At 36.2% G+C, this 17,002-nt stretch overlaps 1 protein-coding gene across 1 annotated transcript in view; it reads left to right on the top strand.

Moving 5' to 3' along the window:
- Positions 1–17,002, top strand: part of COL24A1 (collagen type XXIV alpha 1 chain) — a 382,692-nt gene that overhangs the window by 109,499 nt on the left and 256,191 nt on the right. Inside the window, exons 15-19 of the mRNA XM_007457245.1 lie at positions 6,002–6,055; positions 6,132–6,176; positions 6,424–6,477; positions 6,752–6,805; positions 11,628–11,681. Of these exons, the coding sequence (XP_007457307.1) occupies positions 6,002–6,055; positions 6,132–6,176; positions 6,424–6,477; positions 6,752–6,805; positions 11,628–11,681 (261 nt within the window). The remainder of the gene's footprint in view (positions 1–6,001; positions 6,056–6,131; positions 6,177–6,423; positions 6,478–6,751; positions 6,806–11,627; positions 11,682–17,002) is intronic.

Genomic DNA, 17,002 nt, shown 5'->3' with positions numbered 1-17,002 from the left:
TCCTCCGCGGCTCCGAAGCTCCCCGCTCCGCCTCACGCAATCTCCGCCCGCGAAGGGGCTTCCTAGTGTGTGGAGACCTTTCCTCCTTCACAGCTCCCTCCCACTGGTGCAGGTCCCGTCCCTATTCTATTGTCTCTGTTTTTAATTAATTTTTTCTTTTGCCCTACCCAGATACGTGGGGAGTTTCTTGCCTTTTGGGAGGTCTGAGGTCTTCTGCCAGCATTCAGTAGGTGTTCTGTAGGAGCTGTTCCACATGTAGATGTATTTCTGGTGTATTTGTGGGGAGGAAGGTGATCTCCGCGTCTTACTCCTCCGCCATCTTTCCACCGCCCCCCTGGTTTCAGTTTTTCACCATTGAGAATGATGTTGGCTGTGGGTTTGTCATATATGGCCTTTATTATGTTGAGGTAGCTTCCCTCTGTGCCTACTTTCTGGAGAGTTTTTATCATAAATGGGTGTTGAATTTTGTCAAAAGCTTTCTCTGCATCTATTGAGATGATCTTATGGTTTTTCTCCTTCAATTTGTTAATTTTCTCCTTCAATTTGTTAATTAATGGTGTATCACATTGATTGATTAGCATATACTGAAGAATCCTTGCATTCCTGGGATAAACCGCACTTGATCATGGTGTATGATCCTTTTAATGTGCTGTTGGATTATGTTTGCTAGTATTTTGTTGAGGATTTTTGCATCTGTGTTCATCAGTGGTATTAGCTTGTAGTTTTCTTGTGGCATCTTTATCTGATTTTGGTATCAGGGTGCTGGTGGCCTCGAAGAATGAGTTTGGGAGTGTTCCTCACTCTGCTATATTTTAGAATACTTTGAGAAGGATAGGTGATAGCTCTTCTCTGAATGTTTGATAGAATTCCCCGGTGAATCTGTCTTGTCCTGGGCTTTTGTTTGTTGGAAGATTTTTAGTCATAGTCTCAATTATAGTACTTGAGATTGATCTGTTTATATTTTCTATTTCTTCCTGGTTCAGTCTTGGAAGGGTGTGCTTTTCTAAGAATTTGTGCATTTCTTCCAGGTTGTCCATTTTATTGGCATAGAGTTGATTGTAGTAATCTTTCATGATCCTTTGTATTTCTGCCGAGTCAGTTCTTACTTCTTTTTCATTTCTAATTCTATTGATTTGAGTGTTCTCCCTTTTCTGGCTAGTGGTTTATCAATTTTGTTTATCTTCCCAGATATCCAGCTTTTAGTTTTATTGACTTTGCTATTGTTTCCTTCATTTCTTTTTCATTTATTTCTGCTCTTATCTTTATGATTTCTTTCCTTCTATTGACTTTGGGTTTTCTTTGTTCTTCTTTCTCTAGTTGCTTTAGGTGTAAGGTGAGGTTGTTTATTTGAGATGTCTCTTGTTTCCTGAGGTAGGATTGTATAGCTCTAAACTTCCCTCTTAGAATTGCTTTTGCTGCATTCCATAGGTTTTGGGTCATCATGTTTTCATTGCCATTTGTTTCTAGGTATATTTTGATATCCTTTTTGATTTCTTCAGTGATCTCTTGGCTATTTAGTTGTGTATTGTTTAGCCTCGATGGGTTTGTATTATTTCCAGGTTTTTTTTCCTGTAATTGTGTTGTTGTAGGAAAATATACTTGATACAATTCAATTTTCTTAAGTGTACCAAGGCTCATTTGGTGACCCAACATATGATCTATACTGGAGAATGTTCCTTGAGCACTTGAGAAGAAAGTGTATTCTGTTGTTTTTGGTGGAATGTCCTATAAATATCATTTAAGTCCATCTGGTCTAATGTATCATTTAAAGCTTGTGTTTCCTTATTTATTTTCATTTTGGATGATCTGTCCATTTGTGGAAGTGGGGTGTTAAAGTCCCCTTCTATTACAGTGTTACTGTCGATTTCCCCTTTTAGGGCTGTTAACATTTGCCTTATGTATTGAGGTGCTCCTGTGTTGGGTGCATAAGTATTCAAAATTGATATACCTTCTTCTTGGACCGATTCCTTGATAATTATGTCATATCCTTCTTTGTTCTTTATAACAGTCTTTATTTTAAAGTCTATTTTTTCTGATATGAGTATTGCTACTCCAGCTTTCTTTTGATTTCCATTTGGATGGAATATCTTTTTCCATCCCCTCACTTTCAGTCTGTATGTGTCCCTAGGTCTCAAGTCGGTCTCTTGTAGACAGCATATATATGGGTCTTGTTTTTGTATCCATTCAGCCAGTCAGTGTGTTTTGGTTGGAGCAATTAAACCATTTACATTTAAGGTAATTATCGATATGTATGTTCCTATTACCATTTTCTTAATTGTTTTGGGTTTGTTTTTGTTTTTTCCTTCTCTTGTGTTTACCACCTAGAGAAGTGCCTTTAGCATTTGTTGTAAAATTGGTTTGGTGGTGCTCTTAACTTTTGCTTGTTTGTAAAGGTTTTAATTTCTCCATCGAATCTGAATGAGATCCTTGCTGGGTAGAGTAATCTTGGTTGTAGGTTTTTCCCTTAGTCACTTTAAATATGTCCTGCCACTCCCTGCTGGCTTGCAGAGTCTCTGCTGAAAGTTCAGCTGTTAACCTTATGGGAATTCCCTTGTATATATTTTTTTGGCTTGTCCCTTGTTGCTTTTAATATCTTTTCTTTGTATTTAATTTTTGATAGTTTGATTAATGTGTGTGTTAGCATGTTTCTCCTTGGATTTCTCCTGTATGTGACTCTCTCCACTTCCTGGACTTGATCGACTATTTCCTTTCCCCTGTTAAGGAGGTTTGCAAGTATACTCTCCTCAGATATTTTCTCAGACCCTTTCTTTTTCTCTTCTTCTTCTGTGACCCCTATAATTCGAATGTTGGTGCATATAATATTGTCCCAAAGGTCTCTGAGACTGTCCTCAATTCTTTTCATTCTTTTTTCTTTATTCTGCTCTGTGGTAGTTATGTCCACAATTTTATCTTCCAGGTCACTTATCTGGTCTTCTGCCTCATTTATTCTGCTATTGATTCCTTCTAGAGAATTTTTAATTTCATTTATTTTGTTGTTCATCATTCTTTATTTGCTCTTTAATTCTTCTAAATCCTTGTTAAATGCTTTTTGTATTTTCTGCATTCTACTTCCAAGATTTTGGATCATCTTTACTTTCATTACTCTGAATTCTTCTTCCAGTAGACTGCCTATTTCCTCTTCATTTGTTTGGTCTGGTGGGTTTTTACGTTGCTCCTTCATCTGCTGCATATGTCTCTTTCTTCTCATTTTGTTCAACTTACTGTATTGGGCATCTCTTTTTCACAGGCTGCAGGTTCTAGTTCCTGTTATTTTTGGTGTCTGACCCCTAGTTGTGAGATTGGTTCAGTGGCTTGTGTAGGCTTCCTGGCGGAGGGGACTGGTCCCTGTGTTCTGGTGGGTGGGGCTGGATCTTGTTCTTCTGGTCGGCAGGGCCACGTCCAGTGGTGAATTTTGGGGTATCTGTGGACTTAGTATGACTTTAGGTGGCCTCTCTGCTAGTAGGTGGGGTTGTGTTCCTATCTTGCTGGTTGTTTGGCATGGTGCATCCAGCACTGGAGCTTGCTGGCTGTTAGTTGGAGCTGAGTCTTAGTGTTTAGACAGAGATCTCTGGGAGAGCTCTCACCGAATGATATTACTTGGGGCCAGGAGGTCGCTGGTGGTCCAGTGTCCTGGACTTGGTTCTCCCACTTTGGAGGCTCAGACCTGACACCTGGCTGGAGCACCAAGACCCTGCCACCCACATGGGTCAGAAGAAAAGGAAGAAAAATGAAGGAAAAAAAAAGAAAAATGCACGAACAATAGAACCCCAAACCAAATGGTAAAAGCAAAACTAAACAGACAAAATCACACAAATAAACGTATACACACACTCATAAGAAGAAAACAAACAACAACAACAACAACAAAAAACGAACAGTCAGAACCCTAGGACAAATGGTAAAAGCAAACCTAAATAGACAAAATCATACAAAGAAACATACCACACTATAGACCAGGGCTTCAGAATATTTGGTCCTTTTCCAAACTACTCTCTGGTCCTCTGTGAAAGGACTTCAAGGTCATTTTGCTTAGACTTTGACTCTCAGCCTGCAATGGAATCACGTGGGAATCTTGAACTGACGCTGGGCCTCACTGGGGAGGAATCAAATCAGAAAATCTGGGGTAAGGCCCGGCATGAAACTGCTTTAAAGCTTCCTGCCTGACTCCACCAGTCTCCGCAGGCGAGAGCCCTGTATTTTTTAAACTATCATAAGTTTTAAATCTATGAACTTTGAATAAACTAGCCACTGTAATTATAAGAATAATTATTTTCTATTGATAGAATTTGTCAATGATGTATTAATACTGCTTGTCTGTTCATTAAGTTGGAAAGTATTACTCTGCCTCTCGCAGTCTCATGTATTTCAGGCTTACACGTGTTGGAAATATATAGTAGTTATATTTCACAGACTTTAAGACTCACCCCAAAGTAAAAATGTCATATTTTCCATTCTGAAATTTGTAGTTATATAAATGTGGACTATTAGAAATGGGCCATTATGTCAGGATGTAGACCTCTGGCAATCACTGTTTTAAATTTATTTTTGAAGTTGATTACTTCCTCCAGTGTTCATTCCATAGTTTATTTCAAAACTATTATGCGCCAGTTATTATGTTGGGTCAGAGATATAAAAAATGAATAAAACATGCTTCTGCTCTCACATAATGCACAGATTAGGAAAATAGAAAAAAGAAAACAAAAGACCAAAAACAGGGCAGTATTCTCAGTACCGTAAGAAGGACATTCCAGTAGTGGTAACTGTATCTTCAAAGGGTTGGAGCATGTGGTAGGGGAGAGCATGTTCAGAGGCTAGAACACAGCCCATTGTGTCTAGAATGTTGGGTTTGGAGGAGGAAGAAGTCAAAGGGGAGTAGGGACGAATGGAAGGACATGAGACTGAAAGGGTTGAGAGAAAACTAGTAGTAAGGGCCTGGGATGCTATCCTAAGAAGTTTGGATTACAACTAAAAAGGGCAACATTTTCACCATTGCTGCAAATACACCTTTAAAAGTTCCTTAACATTTGGAAAGCATGAAATGGAGGTTTAAAGCAACTCGGTATTTGAAGATGAAGGAAGATACGTTAGCCAGGCACAGAGAGGTTGCAAGAGAAAGAAGGAAAATGAAGGCATCAATAACACAAAAATTTAGTGGGCTCCAAACAGTCAAGAGATTTCCACTATTTTTTAAAATTTTACTTTGAAAAACCCTTATAAATTGTTCTTTACATTCTAAGATGACATATTAAAGAAGTTTTTCTAGGTCTGTTGCTTGCAGGAGATGATAGTGGTAGTTAATGTTTTTGAGTAATCTTGCTTTGGGGCATTAAATTGAAAACCTTGACATTGGTGTCTATGTCTCTTTCATGTTTGTTTCCTCAACACTACTATACAATACTACAATGTTTGATACATATTATGCTCAATAAATATTAAATGATGAATGAATGAGAGAAACCCAGAAGAGCAGAGCCTTTTGTTTACTACTCAGTTCCCTAAAATTATGGTAAATTTTATTGTCTGCAAGTTGTAAATCATGAAATAAAATCATTGGAATGCCTGGCACATAGTAACTGCCCAATAAATGTTTGCTGAATAAACGGGTGAAAGAAAAATCTAAGACAATCAAATGAAGTATTTATTGAATACTTCCTGGGAACATGGCACTAAAGTATTTCCCCTATCATCAAGATACTATCTCTCTGGAGAAATACTTCAAAATGAATGTTGTGGGTAGTAAGCATTATAGGAGCTCAAGGAAGGGAAGGAGGCTCGTGGACAAGATCCATATGAGTAGGCGTCAGGAAACAGGATAAACCTCATTAAAATTTGAATGATTGGTATGATTTATAAATGTGAGAAAGAAAAGAAGTTGTTGAAGAATAAGGCATGTGTGGGAGCTTAGTGAGATGAACCATTCTGGGTTAATTAAGTTTACCATGTTCTCTTTTTAATTCTAGTTGGGTGCTCAAGGATGCCTTTCTTTCTTATTGCTTTTCAGGGCAGTGTTGGCCCTATGGGACCAGTTGGACCTTCTGGAATGTCTGGCCCAATGGTATGTTGCTATTTTTATAATGGATATTTCACTTTGATTTTTCTATGATGTCACAAAGTATCACTTTCTTTTTTAGGGTCTTTCGGGGAATAAGGGCCTACCTGGAATCAAAGGTGATAAGGTGATTTAAATATTTACATTGTCATAGAGATGATTTCTTATCACATTTACTTTTCTTTTGAATCCACACAACTTATAAAATACTTGTTTTAAAAAATATGGGATCTAATCTGTACTATCAATTATATAATTTTTCTCAGAAGTAGGAAAAATAGAGAAATTACTCTTGTATAACTAGTGTTTGCCTTCTTATAATATTGCCACATTTGCATTGCTTAAGTGTCTTCACATGAAATTGTGCTCTCCAGGGTGAACAAGGCATTGTGGGAGAGCCAGGAGAACCAGGGTATCCTGGAGACAAGGTAATGTTTTTACCGTTAATTTTATATAAATACAACAAAAGCCAGTGAAAATGTATAAATTCTTTATAAAGAAAGGAATACTCATTATTTTAATCATTGATTATATTTTTTTAGGATATGGTGTCAATGTGGTTTCACAAGTCTTGTTTAAAACAGTTTTCTCTATTATTTTAGAATAATTCCATGAATTTTTTTAGTAATTTGTAAATAGAGGCGTATCTGCCTTCTGTCATATAGTAGTTTTTCTCTTCACTGTACTGTTCTTTTCTTTTAGGGCGCTAGGGGTTTTCCTGGACCACCAGGGTTGAGAGGAAAGCCAGGACCTTCAGTAGGTTTGAACTTTTGGTTTGCTCTTTCTGATTCATGGAGTACACACACTATGGCATGAGTCTGGATACCTGTTGTTGTTTGTGGAATGTAAGAAGTAGGATGTAAGACTACCAGTGTGGCATTTTCTCTCCACTTTTAGAATATAGCTAATCCTTGAAGTTTTTAGCTCACATTGCATAGATTATTGGATCTCACCCTCCTCACCCCACCCCATCCCAGGCCAAAGCCAAATTTCTGTGAGCTGTGAGTTGATCTATTATAGACAGTATTTAAACTAAGCAGTAGATTTTAAGTCAGAAAATATAAGGCACCTTAAGTAATATTTTAATTTATCCGGATATCTGTTTCATTAAGGAAACATTCGGAAGAAAAAATAGCATGTTACATTCTCTTATGGGCCCAAATATTCTAGTTCCTTGTCTTTTTTTAACCTTTGACCATCAATTAATTGAAATAAAAGGGTACCGTGTATTGTAGTTAACTTGAAGCCTAAGAAGCTATAAAACTAAAGTTACTGGATAATTAAAAACATTTAAATGAAAAATGGTTAAAACATGAGTTAAAGGTATTTATCTACATATTAAAAATCATAATAATTATTATAGCTAACATTTACTGAGTGTTTACAAAGTGCCAGGTGCTCTTCTAAGGTCTATATGTCTGATTTAATCCTTAAAACAATCATATGAAGTTGGGACTATTATTATTCCTATTTTACCCATTAGGGAAACTGAGACACAGAGAGTTAAATAACTTGCCCAAGGTCCCATAGTTAGTTAGTTAGCCACCTGGGAAAACCTAGGAAATCACATATGTCAGAGCCCATGCACTTAGCCACTGTGCCATAGTGTTCTGGGCTTTAATGTTTCAAGATTGTTTTAGGGTTTTTTTTTTGTTTGGTTCTTTTTTTTTTTTGCGGTACGCGGGCCTCTCACTGTTGTAGCCTCTCCCGTTGCGGAGCACAGGCTCCGGATGCGCAGGATCAGCGGCCATGGCTCACGGGCCCAGCCGCTCCGCAGCATGTGGGATCCTCCTGGACTGGGGCATGAACCCGTGCCGCCTGCATCAGCAGGCGGACTCTTAACCATTGCTCTACCTGGGAAGCCCTGTTTTAGGGTTTTAATATTGATTACAACTCTGTGAAGGTGATTGTAGATACAAAAACTTAGATATAAAATCATAATTTATTAATATAACATTATAAAAGAGTGTTGTTTTCCCAAGCAATTCATCATGTTCCCTCTAACTCCACCCTCTCATCTTTGGATTGTTTATTTTTGCATCAAAGGAAGCAGCATTAAGTTACGTAACTTTACATATACCGTTCTTTATGACTTCTAACAGTGACAGCATTTCATATACATTTCCCAGGAATTATTTAATCCAAAGAACAATTGTTGGCATCTATTTATCTAATGACATGTTGGTGGTGAGTTTTGCCTTAACTAGTTTTCACTCAGTCAGCTATCTACCCAGACTTGTGACGTGGTGTTGAATCTCAGAAGGGGCACGAGTATAGGTCAAGCTAACAAAAAGCTTCTATTTTTCGAGGATGATTCTAAACCACGTAAAAGGGACTTTCAATATCTGCAGTGATTGACCCTTCTTATATCTTATATCTTCATTTTTTTCTAACGTGAGGGTTTTCTAACTTTTGATAACAATAAAAGGAAGTGGTATGACACATTTTCTAAGGTCAATACTAAGTAAGAAATAATTGATATTATTCTCTTACGCTTTGTAATTAATTACTTGAGAGAACCAAAGTCAAATATCATGCTTATAGAAGGTAAAACTTTTTAATGTCTTCCTTACTCTTGGATTCAATTAATATTGATAACATGTTTATTGGGGTGGGAGAGGGGGAATTGCTGCTGTGAATAACATATAGATTTTAGTTCCAGTCCTGACACTGACCTGCTGTGACCTTGGACATTTAACCACCATGGTATCCAGTTTCTCGTGTTTAAAATGAGAGTCAGGCTATATCATATGTAAGGTTCCTTGCAGCTCTGTGACTCTTTAATCCTCTCTTAGTAATAATGCTTACCGACGTTGCTCTAGTCTACGCTAAAGCAAAGACAGCCTGTTTTACCTTTAGCACATTGTCTTAAAACCTTAAATTTTTGTTTTTCCTGGAATCACCAGAAACTGTAATGTGGTTCTTTAAGGCAGTGATGCAGGGAACATGAAGTGGTGAGCGTGAGGCTTTTGCTTGCTCGTTTTATACCTTTTTTGTACTATTCTAATAAAAATATTTTAATGTCAGCAGGGATTCATTTGGTAGGAAACAGTTGGCTGTTTTTTGTTTTTTTTTGAGCAAATCTTCAAAATATACATACTTTGGACTGGAGATAGGATAGAGACTTATGAATTAATATTTATGAGATGGGCTTGTCTTTAGACTTTCACTTTATTTATCACTTGTTTCTATCTATTGTTAGAAAAAATTGTAGTTGTTTGACTTTCCTCGTTATGGAAGGAGACACCTGTTTAATGGAAAATTACGTACACAGTATCAGTAATCATATTAAAAATAAATTATACAAGTTAGTGCCTATCTAAATCATTTGTTTACTATCATGCAAAGAATGCCAAAGTCATGAGAATGTCTTTCTTATTTTATATCTCCTACTTTTGGTTTTCTGTTATATAAAATGTTGATGTCACTGATACTGTTTCCAAATGGATCTAAGTTATAACATAAAAGAATGTCTTCAAGATAAAAGAATGTCCTGATCCAGAAGGATTTTAACATTCTGGAATAGGGAAGCTTTTACACTGCAAGTATTTAAAAACTAGAGGAAACTACCAATCTGAAGTTGTTAAGAAATATTATTTTTTTAAAAAGAGAAAATAAATACAACTATGTCCTTTCCATTTTTTTTTTAGCTAGAAGTTGCTGTCATTTGTAGTTTACTTTGAATCATTATTCAATTCTCTAAAAGTTACTTGACAACTCAGTTTTTCTAAAGGAGAATTGACATTCAAGGAAACTTGCCTTTGAAGTTTTTCAAAATGAAAATTTTTTCTGAAGGATGAATAAAATTATTCCACAATTTATATTTTTAATATCAGGTTGTCAATCAACTTTTCTGAAAACAAAGGCCTAGTGTATGCTGATTTTTCCTCAAGCTTGTAAATTTAGTGTCTTGTTTAGATTTTGCCACTAGAGGGCCTCAGTGAGAACTTCATCTCTGTCTCTTGGAGGTAATATTCATTTTAAGAATTTGACTCCCTTAGATACTGATTATGATGGAGTATGATGGATTATAATTTTGTTTATTTAGGGGAACTTCAGTGAACTTCTGCATAATACTTTAATACTTTTCTCTAGATTTGATTGCAGTAGTATTGTGTACTGTTTAAGTCCAGATACTCTAGCACTCTACGAGACTGAATTTAGTACGTATGGAAAACTGTGCTTTACTTCTTGGAAAGTGGATAAACCCATATTACACATAAAATTTTATGTATAATAAATGCAAGCAATTTTATGTATTCTGAGACCTATTTAAGTCAAATTTAAAGCTCACCTAGAAATTTAATATGACAAATATGAATTCAATATTTTTTATGAAAACAAGGGTATCAGACTACCGGCCTTCCCTGTTTTGTGGTTTCCTCTCTTGAGAGCATCACCAGCCCTCTCTAGCAGCAGGCTTTTACCCACTTCTCTTTCCTCAGACCTTCTTCTCCAGCCCTGATTTCACATCGTTATAGCCTTAATGTCAGAAAATGGCTGCAGAGTTATTGAAAGTGAATCCTCAGAAGTTTAGTTAAAGGATTAAAGCAATCTAGGAATTCTAGGTATCATCCAGGAGAGGAGAGAGGATGTGAAGGGAAGGATTAATGGTTATGAAATTGATTAACATTTAGTGAGTACTTTCTATGTGCTAGGCACTGTGCTTAACACTTACACATTTATTGTCTCATTTAATCCTTACAGTGACTCTGTAAGAATGTTACTACTGTTGTTATTATTCATGTTTTATTGGTGAGACAACTGAGGCTGAGAGAGATTAAGCAACAAGGATTTAAATCCAGGTGATTCTTAATTACAAAATCAGGCCCCTTATAGTTATGAAAGGAGAAAGGAATTTTCAGAGACAATCAGAGGACCCTGGCTATTTATGGGAACAGTTCTTCATCTAGAGTTCCCTACTTTGTTAAGTCAAAGTTTACCGTCTTGGGCTTCCCTGGTGGCGCAGTGGTTGGGGGTCCGCCTGCCGGTGCGGGGGACGCGGGTTCGTGCCCCGGTCCGGGGGGATCCCGCATGCCGTGGAGCGGCTGGGCCCGTGGGCCATGGCCGCTGGGCCTGCGCGTCCGGAGCCTGTGCTCCGCAGCGGGAGAGGCCGCAGCAGTGAGGGGCCCACGTACCGCAAAAAAACAAAAAACAAAAAACAAAAAAAACAAAACAAAACAAAACAAAAAAACAAAAAAGTTTACCGTCTTATCTCTGGGTAACACGTACCCACACACACAATTTTTTTCCTTGATTTGATTTCCATTTATTTGTTTGTAGCCCTAACATTTAGGAGTGAATATATATATATATATATATATATATATATATATGGACACATATCTCTATATAATGTTTTCTACAATGATGATGGTTATAAATTAAGTCTTTCTGAATAGTCGTTAAAACTTTGGCATATTATTATATATTGAGTGTTGTTTGCCAGAAAGTCATTACAACTTTGTGTGGCATAATATATTTAGTGCTTTTTGCTTACCATATGTTTCCTTTTTAAATCATATTTATTAAATTAATGTTTATACTTTGATTTCTCCCACCCACCCCCACGTTTTAGGGCCAAACAGGTAACCCAGGACCCCAAGGACCACCTGGCTCTCGAGGACCAGAGGTAAAATGTTGGTGGGAATATAATTAATTTAAATAAATATAGAAATTAAACTTGACTAGTAAAACATGCTTTTACGTAATAGGTTTAAGAAAGATTCTCTTTAAAGTTTATATCTTTGAAAATAGTTTGGACTAAATTTTTTCTGTTATGTCAGGAGGTATGCAACAGTGATCTCTAGAAAATAGAAAAGGTATTAGCTGCATTATAGTCCTGGTTAGGTCACAGCTGATTTATTTGTTCTGCACAATGACTACTAATAACACATGCTTGGAGCTTGAAATCAAATTTCAGGACCTAAACGCCACTGAATTTTTAATGCAGAATGCTTCCAATTTTTTAATATGCATATATCATTTGGATCTCATATTCTAGAATAAATACAATTAAGTCTGTAGCACATATATCAGATTTGCTTGTATATTTGAAATTCTTACTTTGGCTTGATGCTTGATGTAGAGGGGCTTTTTCTTAAGACTACATAGGACATGAGCTTCTGAGATGAAACATTTAAGTTTTTAAAAATAAAATCATTTTATGAGTCAAAGATATACTACATAGAGATAAAGCTTCTGAAGCTCACCCTAGTTCAAAAATATAAACCAAAACATATGCATACATAAACATATAAATACACATTCACATCTGATCCAGAGTCATAGATACAGCATTAACAGTGAGAAAGTGAATTTGGCTTCACAATAAATAAATCAGAGCAATAAAGTCCCCATAGTGTCAAAGCAGTAGGCATAGTTTCTAGGAATAGTACCGTCCTGGTGTTTTCTCCCTTTCTTTGTAAACTGTAAGGTCTGTTTCTTATTCCACAGCTGTCTTTCAGGGTTGGCTGATTTCTTTAGCAAATACCTATTCTTACTTATTGTCTAATTTAAAAACGTATTGGATGTTGATAGTTCAAAAATCTAAAAAACTACATTGTATCTACTTTTAATAATAGAGAGGTAATAGCAGGTAAAATACAGCAATGTGTTGATGTCATCATTCTGGAAAGAAGGAAATTGTTTTGAGTAATAAAAATGATTATTAACGAACAAAGTAGTAATTAACAGATTAATATAAGTTTATCTTTTATGAGCCTACATTCGTTTAATCATTTGTCATGAAAACCTTCCTGGAATGAATCATATTTACCTGTGTTCTCATACTGAGGCTACAGAACCTAATTTATCTTTTATTATCTTTAAAGGTTAATTTTATGAACATGGATTATTCTGTTGTAATTTTAGTTACAGATGATATGTGTCCTAGGAAGGACTGTGTCACCTCCTTGTTATCAGTATGGTTTTGGATCGTTTTCTTCTTTTATATAAAGCCAGGTTAAAGGATACATGGGCCATGTTTTTTTTTTTTTTTTGCGGAACACAGGCCTCTCACTGTTGTGGTCTCCCCCACTGCGGAGCACAGGCTCCGGACGCGCAGGCCCAGCGGCCATGGCTCACGGGCCCAGCCGCTGCGCGGCACGTGGGATCTTCCTGAACCCGCGCCGCCCCGCATCGGCAGGCGGACTCCCAACCACTGCGCCACCAGGGAAGCCCGGGCCATGTTTTTACTTAATTTTCCAAAAAATTTTTTTCCTCTGTTGCCTTTGAGATTTTATGATTTGCAGTCATGATTCAAAACATTGCCTTATTGTCTTTGACTCCTGCAAGGTAGTAAACCCTAACCTGTGCCCATTCTTCCTCCTTACCTATTTTAAATTTTTTGATGGGGCTAAAGATGTAACCTGTATTCTCTCAATAATTGGTTCCAGGCTGTTTTGGGAAATGCGGCCTAATCCAAATATCATAACTTCTTCTTGATCATAAGAATATAGGATGTAGGATATCATATATGAGGCAACAGCTCTATTTAAATACTTCTTGACATTAGGCTTTCAATAGAATTATATGTCTAAGAATTTAAAATAGCATGTTTAACTGTATATCAAGCCTGAAAAGTTTCTACTTGCACAGTAGATGAATTTTCTCAGGTAAAGGATCTTATATCTTGTGCTGTATTTTGACTTTATCCTGTAGACAGTGATCAAGGATTTTTAATCAAAGGAATGAACTTATCAGACATGCATTTCAACATATAAGTGGTAGAAGGAGTAAAGATAAAAGAGAAGGAGAGAGGGAGAGATGACAGGACTAAGGCTGCTTGGGAGTATAATGCAAGGCCAGGGGATTAATGATGAGGCCCTGTAATAACAGAGAGGAAAGGGTGGCTTCAAGAAATAATTAGGAAATATAATTCACAGCAGTTGAATCACTCAGTTCAGTTCATTCAGCTTGTGTGAGAGAGGAATAAAAAACAAATTTAATAATTCTTGCTTGAACAGTTATGTAGAATGTAGATCACCATTCTAAAAATAGAGAATAAAAAAGAAGGAGGAGGATACTCAGGGTGGGTGGAGATAATGCTTTGGTTTTGACTTTGTTAGGGGTGAAGTGCCTATAGGACATACAGGAAATTAGTCTCATAAGTGTATAGAAAATTGTAGACCTGACACTCAAAAGAGTGAACTAGAGATACACGTTTGTATAGTCATCCACGTAAAGTTATTAGATGACGCACTTGTAATAGACGAAATAATTTAGGCTTTATAAAACAAGGTTCAAAAATACTACACCTGGACCCTCAACTCCAGAAGGCTATATTCTCTGTTTACAGTGCAATTAAGTTTTAAAATGACAGTATTAAGAGCAGTAAAATAAACTTTGGTAACTTAAAAACATCATGAGAAGAAAAAAATCACAATGGAAATTAGAAAATATTTAGAATTAAGTAACAAATCATTATAAAATCTGTGTTGTACCTAAAGCAGCACCTAGAGGGAAATTCACAGACGTCAGTGCATTTCTCTGAAAAGCAAGGAAGATCAAGAATAAATAAGTTATGCATAGTACAAGTGTAGGGATTTGTTTTAAAAGGAAAAAGATGTTGAAAGAGGTCAAATAGGATAGAATCTGTGTTCTCTGTAAGTAGGATACTAAATCCCAAGAGTGGGAGAAAGGTGTGCATGCAGAAGGAGGGCGCTTGAAGAGTTCTGTGAGGACTAAGCAGGGAAGGGAACCAGGGACTAGTAACAATTTCTGACTTGCGTTAAAAACTCAGCTGAGACTGAAAAACCTTTTCCCCAAAATACAGCCACAAAGTTCAGTACAGTTCATTAGAACTGAATTGCAAACTTGAATCTCGACTTTCTACTGGGCAAAACAATGAAACATGGTCAGTTATATGCTTTTCTTCTCCCTTGGATAAAAACATATCACTTGTACAGAAGAAGGGCAACAATTCATGATATTGTGTGATTTCCATATTTGAGTTTAGATTGCTATCATAATGTCAAAGTACAATCTAGTAAAAGTAATCCTATTAGAGGCCAAAATGATAGTCCTAGGTATATACTTCTGTGATAGCTTTTGTTAATTATTGGGTGATGAAAGGCTTAAGTTAATATCTGGAAAGTACAGTGCTTTTGAGATATCTTCTGAATGAGAATTGAGGAGTTAGCCTGAGTACCTTGAGCAAATTACTTGGAGTTTTTTTATTGTGAATATTGTGTTATATATGTTTAATTTTATCTTTTCCTAAATGGCTTATCAATTGTCCCAGAACCATTTGTTAAGCAATTTGTCTTTGCTTCAGTGATTTTAAGATGCCACCCCTATCATATAGTACATTTCCATGGTTACTGGGTCTATGTCTGGACTTTGTTTTCTGTTTCACTTGAATCGTTGTCTATTCCTGTGCAATTGTCACATTATTTTAATGATAGAAGCTTTATGGTATTTTTTAACTTTATTGAGAAATAACTGGGAATAATCGACCAATATAATTGCATATATGAAAATGTACAATGTGTTGATTTGATATACATTGTGGAATTATTACCAAGATCAAGATAACATCCATCACCTCACATAGTTAATTCTTTTAAATTAAAAAAAAAATCTTATTGGGGTATAGTTGATTTACAATGTTCCATTAGTTTCAGGTGTACAGCAAAGTGAATCAGTTTTATATTCCCTGCGCTCTACAGTAGGACTTTGTATATATATATATATATATATATATATATATATATATATATCCACTGTTTTTCCCTGTGCTATACAGTAGGTCCTTATTAGTTATCTGTTTTACATATAGTAATGTGTATATGTCAATCCCAATCTCCTAGTTTATGCCTCCCCACTATTTCCCCAGGTAACCATAAGATTGTTTTCTACACCTGTGCCTCTATTTCTGTTTTGTAAATAAGTTCATTTGTACCGTTTTTTTAGATTCCACATATAAGCGATATCATATGATATTTGTCCTTCTCTGACTTATTGCCCTCAGTATGACAGTCTCTAGGTCCATCCCTGTCACTGCAACTGGCATTATTTTGTTCTTTTTAATGACTGAGTAATATTCCATTGTATATTTGTACCACATCTTTATCCATTCATCCATATGTAGATGGACATTTAGGTTGCTTCCATGTCCTGGCTATTGTAAATAGTGCTGCAGTGAACATTGGGGTGCATGTATGTTTTCGAATTATGGTTTTCTCCAGGTATATGCCCAGAAGTGGGATTGCTGGATCATATGATAGCTCTATTTTTAGGTTTTTAAGGAACCTCCATACTGTTCTCCATAGTGGTTGAATCAATTTACATTCCAGCCAACAGTGTAGAAGGGTTCCCTTTTCTCTACACCCTCTCCAGCATTTGTTGTTTATAGATTTTTTGATGATGGCCATTCTGACTGGTGTGAGGTAATACCTCATTGTAGTTTTGATTTGCATTTCTCTAATAACTAGTTGTATTGAACATCTTTTCATATGCTTTTTGGCCATCTGTAGGTCTTCTTTGGAGAAATGTCTATTTATATCTTCCATCCATTTTTTGATTGGGCTGGGGTTTTTTTGTTGTTATTGAGCTGCATGAGCTGTTTGTGTATTTTGGAGATTAATCCCTTCTCAGTTGCTTCATTTGCAAATATTTTCTTCCATTCTGAGGGTTGTCCTTTTGTTTAGTTTATGGTTTCCTTTGCTGTGCAATAAATTTTTTGTGGTGAGAATGCTTAAGATCTACTCATAGCAACCTTCAAGTATATAATACATATATTTTTTTTAACTACAGTAATGATGCTGTACATTAGATCCTCAGAACTTACTCTTCTTATAACTGAACATTTGTATCCTTTTACCTCCATTGCCCCATTTCCTCACCCCACAGCTCCTGGCAACCACCATTCTATTATCTGTTTCTATAAAATTGACTTTTTTAGATTCCATATATAAGTAATAACATATAATATTTGTCTTTCTCTGTCTG

Source organism: Lipotes vexillifer, unplaced genomic scaffold (genome assembly GCF_000442215.2).
Source record: "Lipotes vexillifer unplaced genomic scaffold, Lipotes_vexillifer_v1.1 scaffold250, whole genome shotgun sequence".
Classification (NCBI taxonomy): Eukaryota; Metazoa; Chordata; class Mammalia; order Artiodactyla; family Lipotidae; genus Lipotes; species Lipotes vexillifer.
The sequence above is the reverse complement of the archived record's forward strand: the minus strand, read 5'-3'. Positions and strand labels throughout refer to the sequence as shown.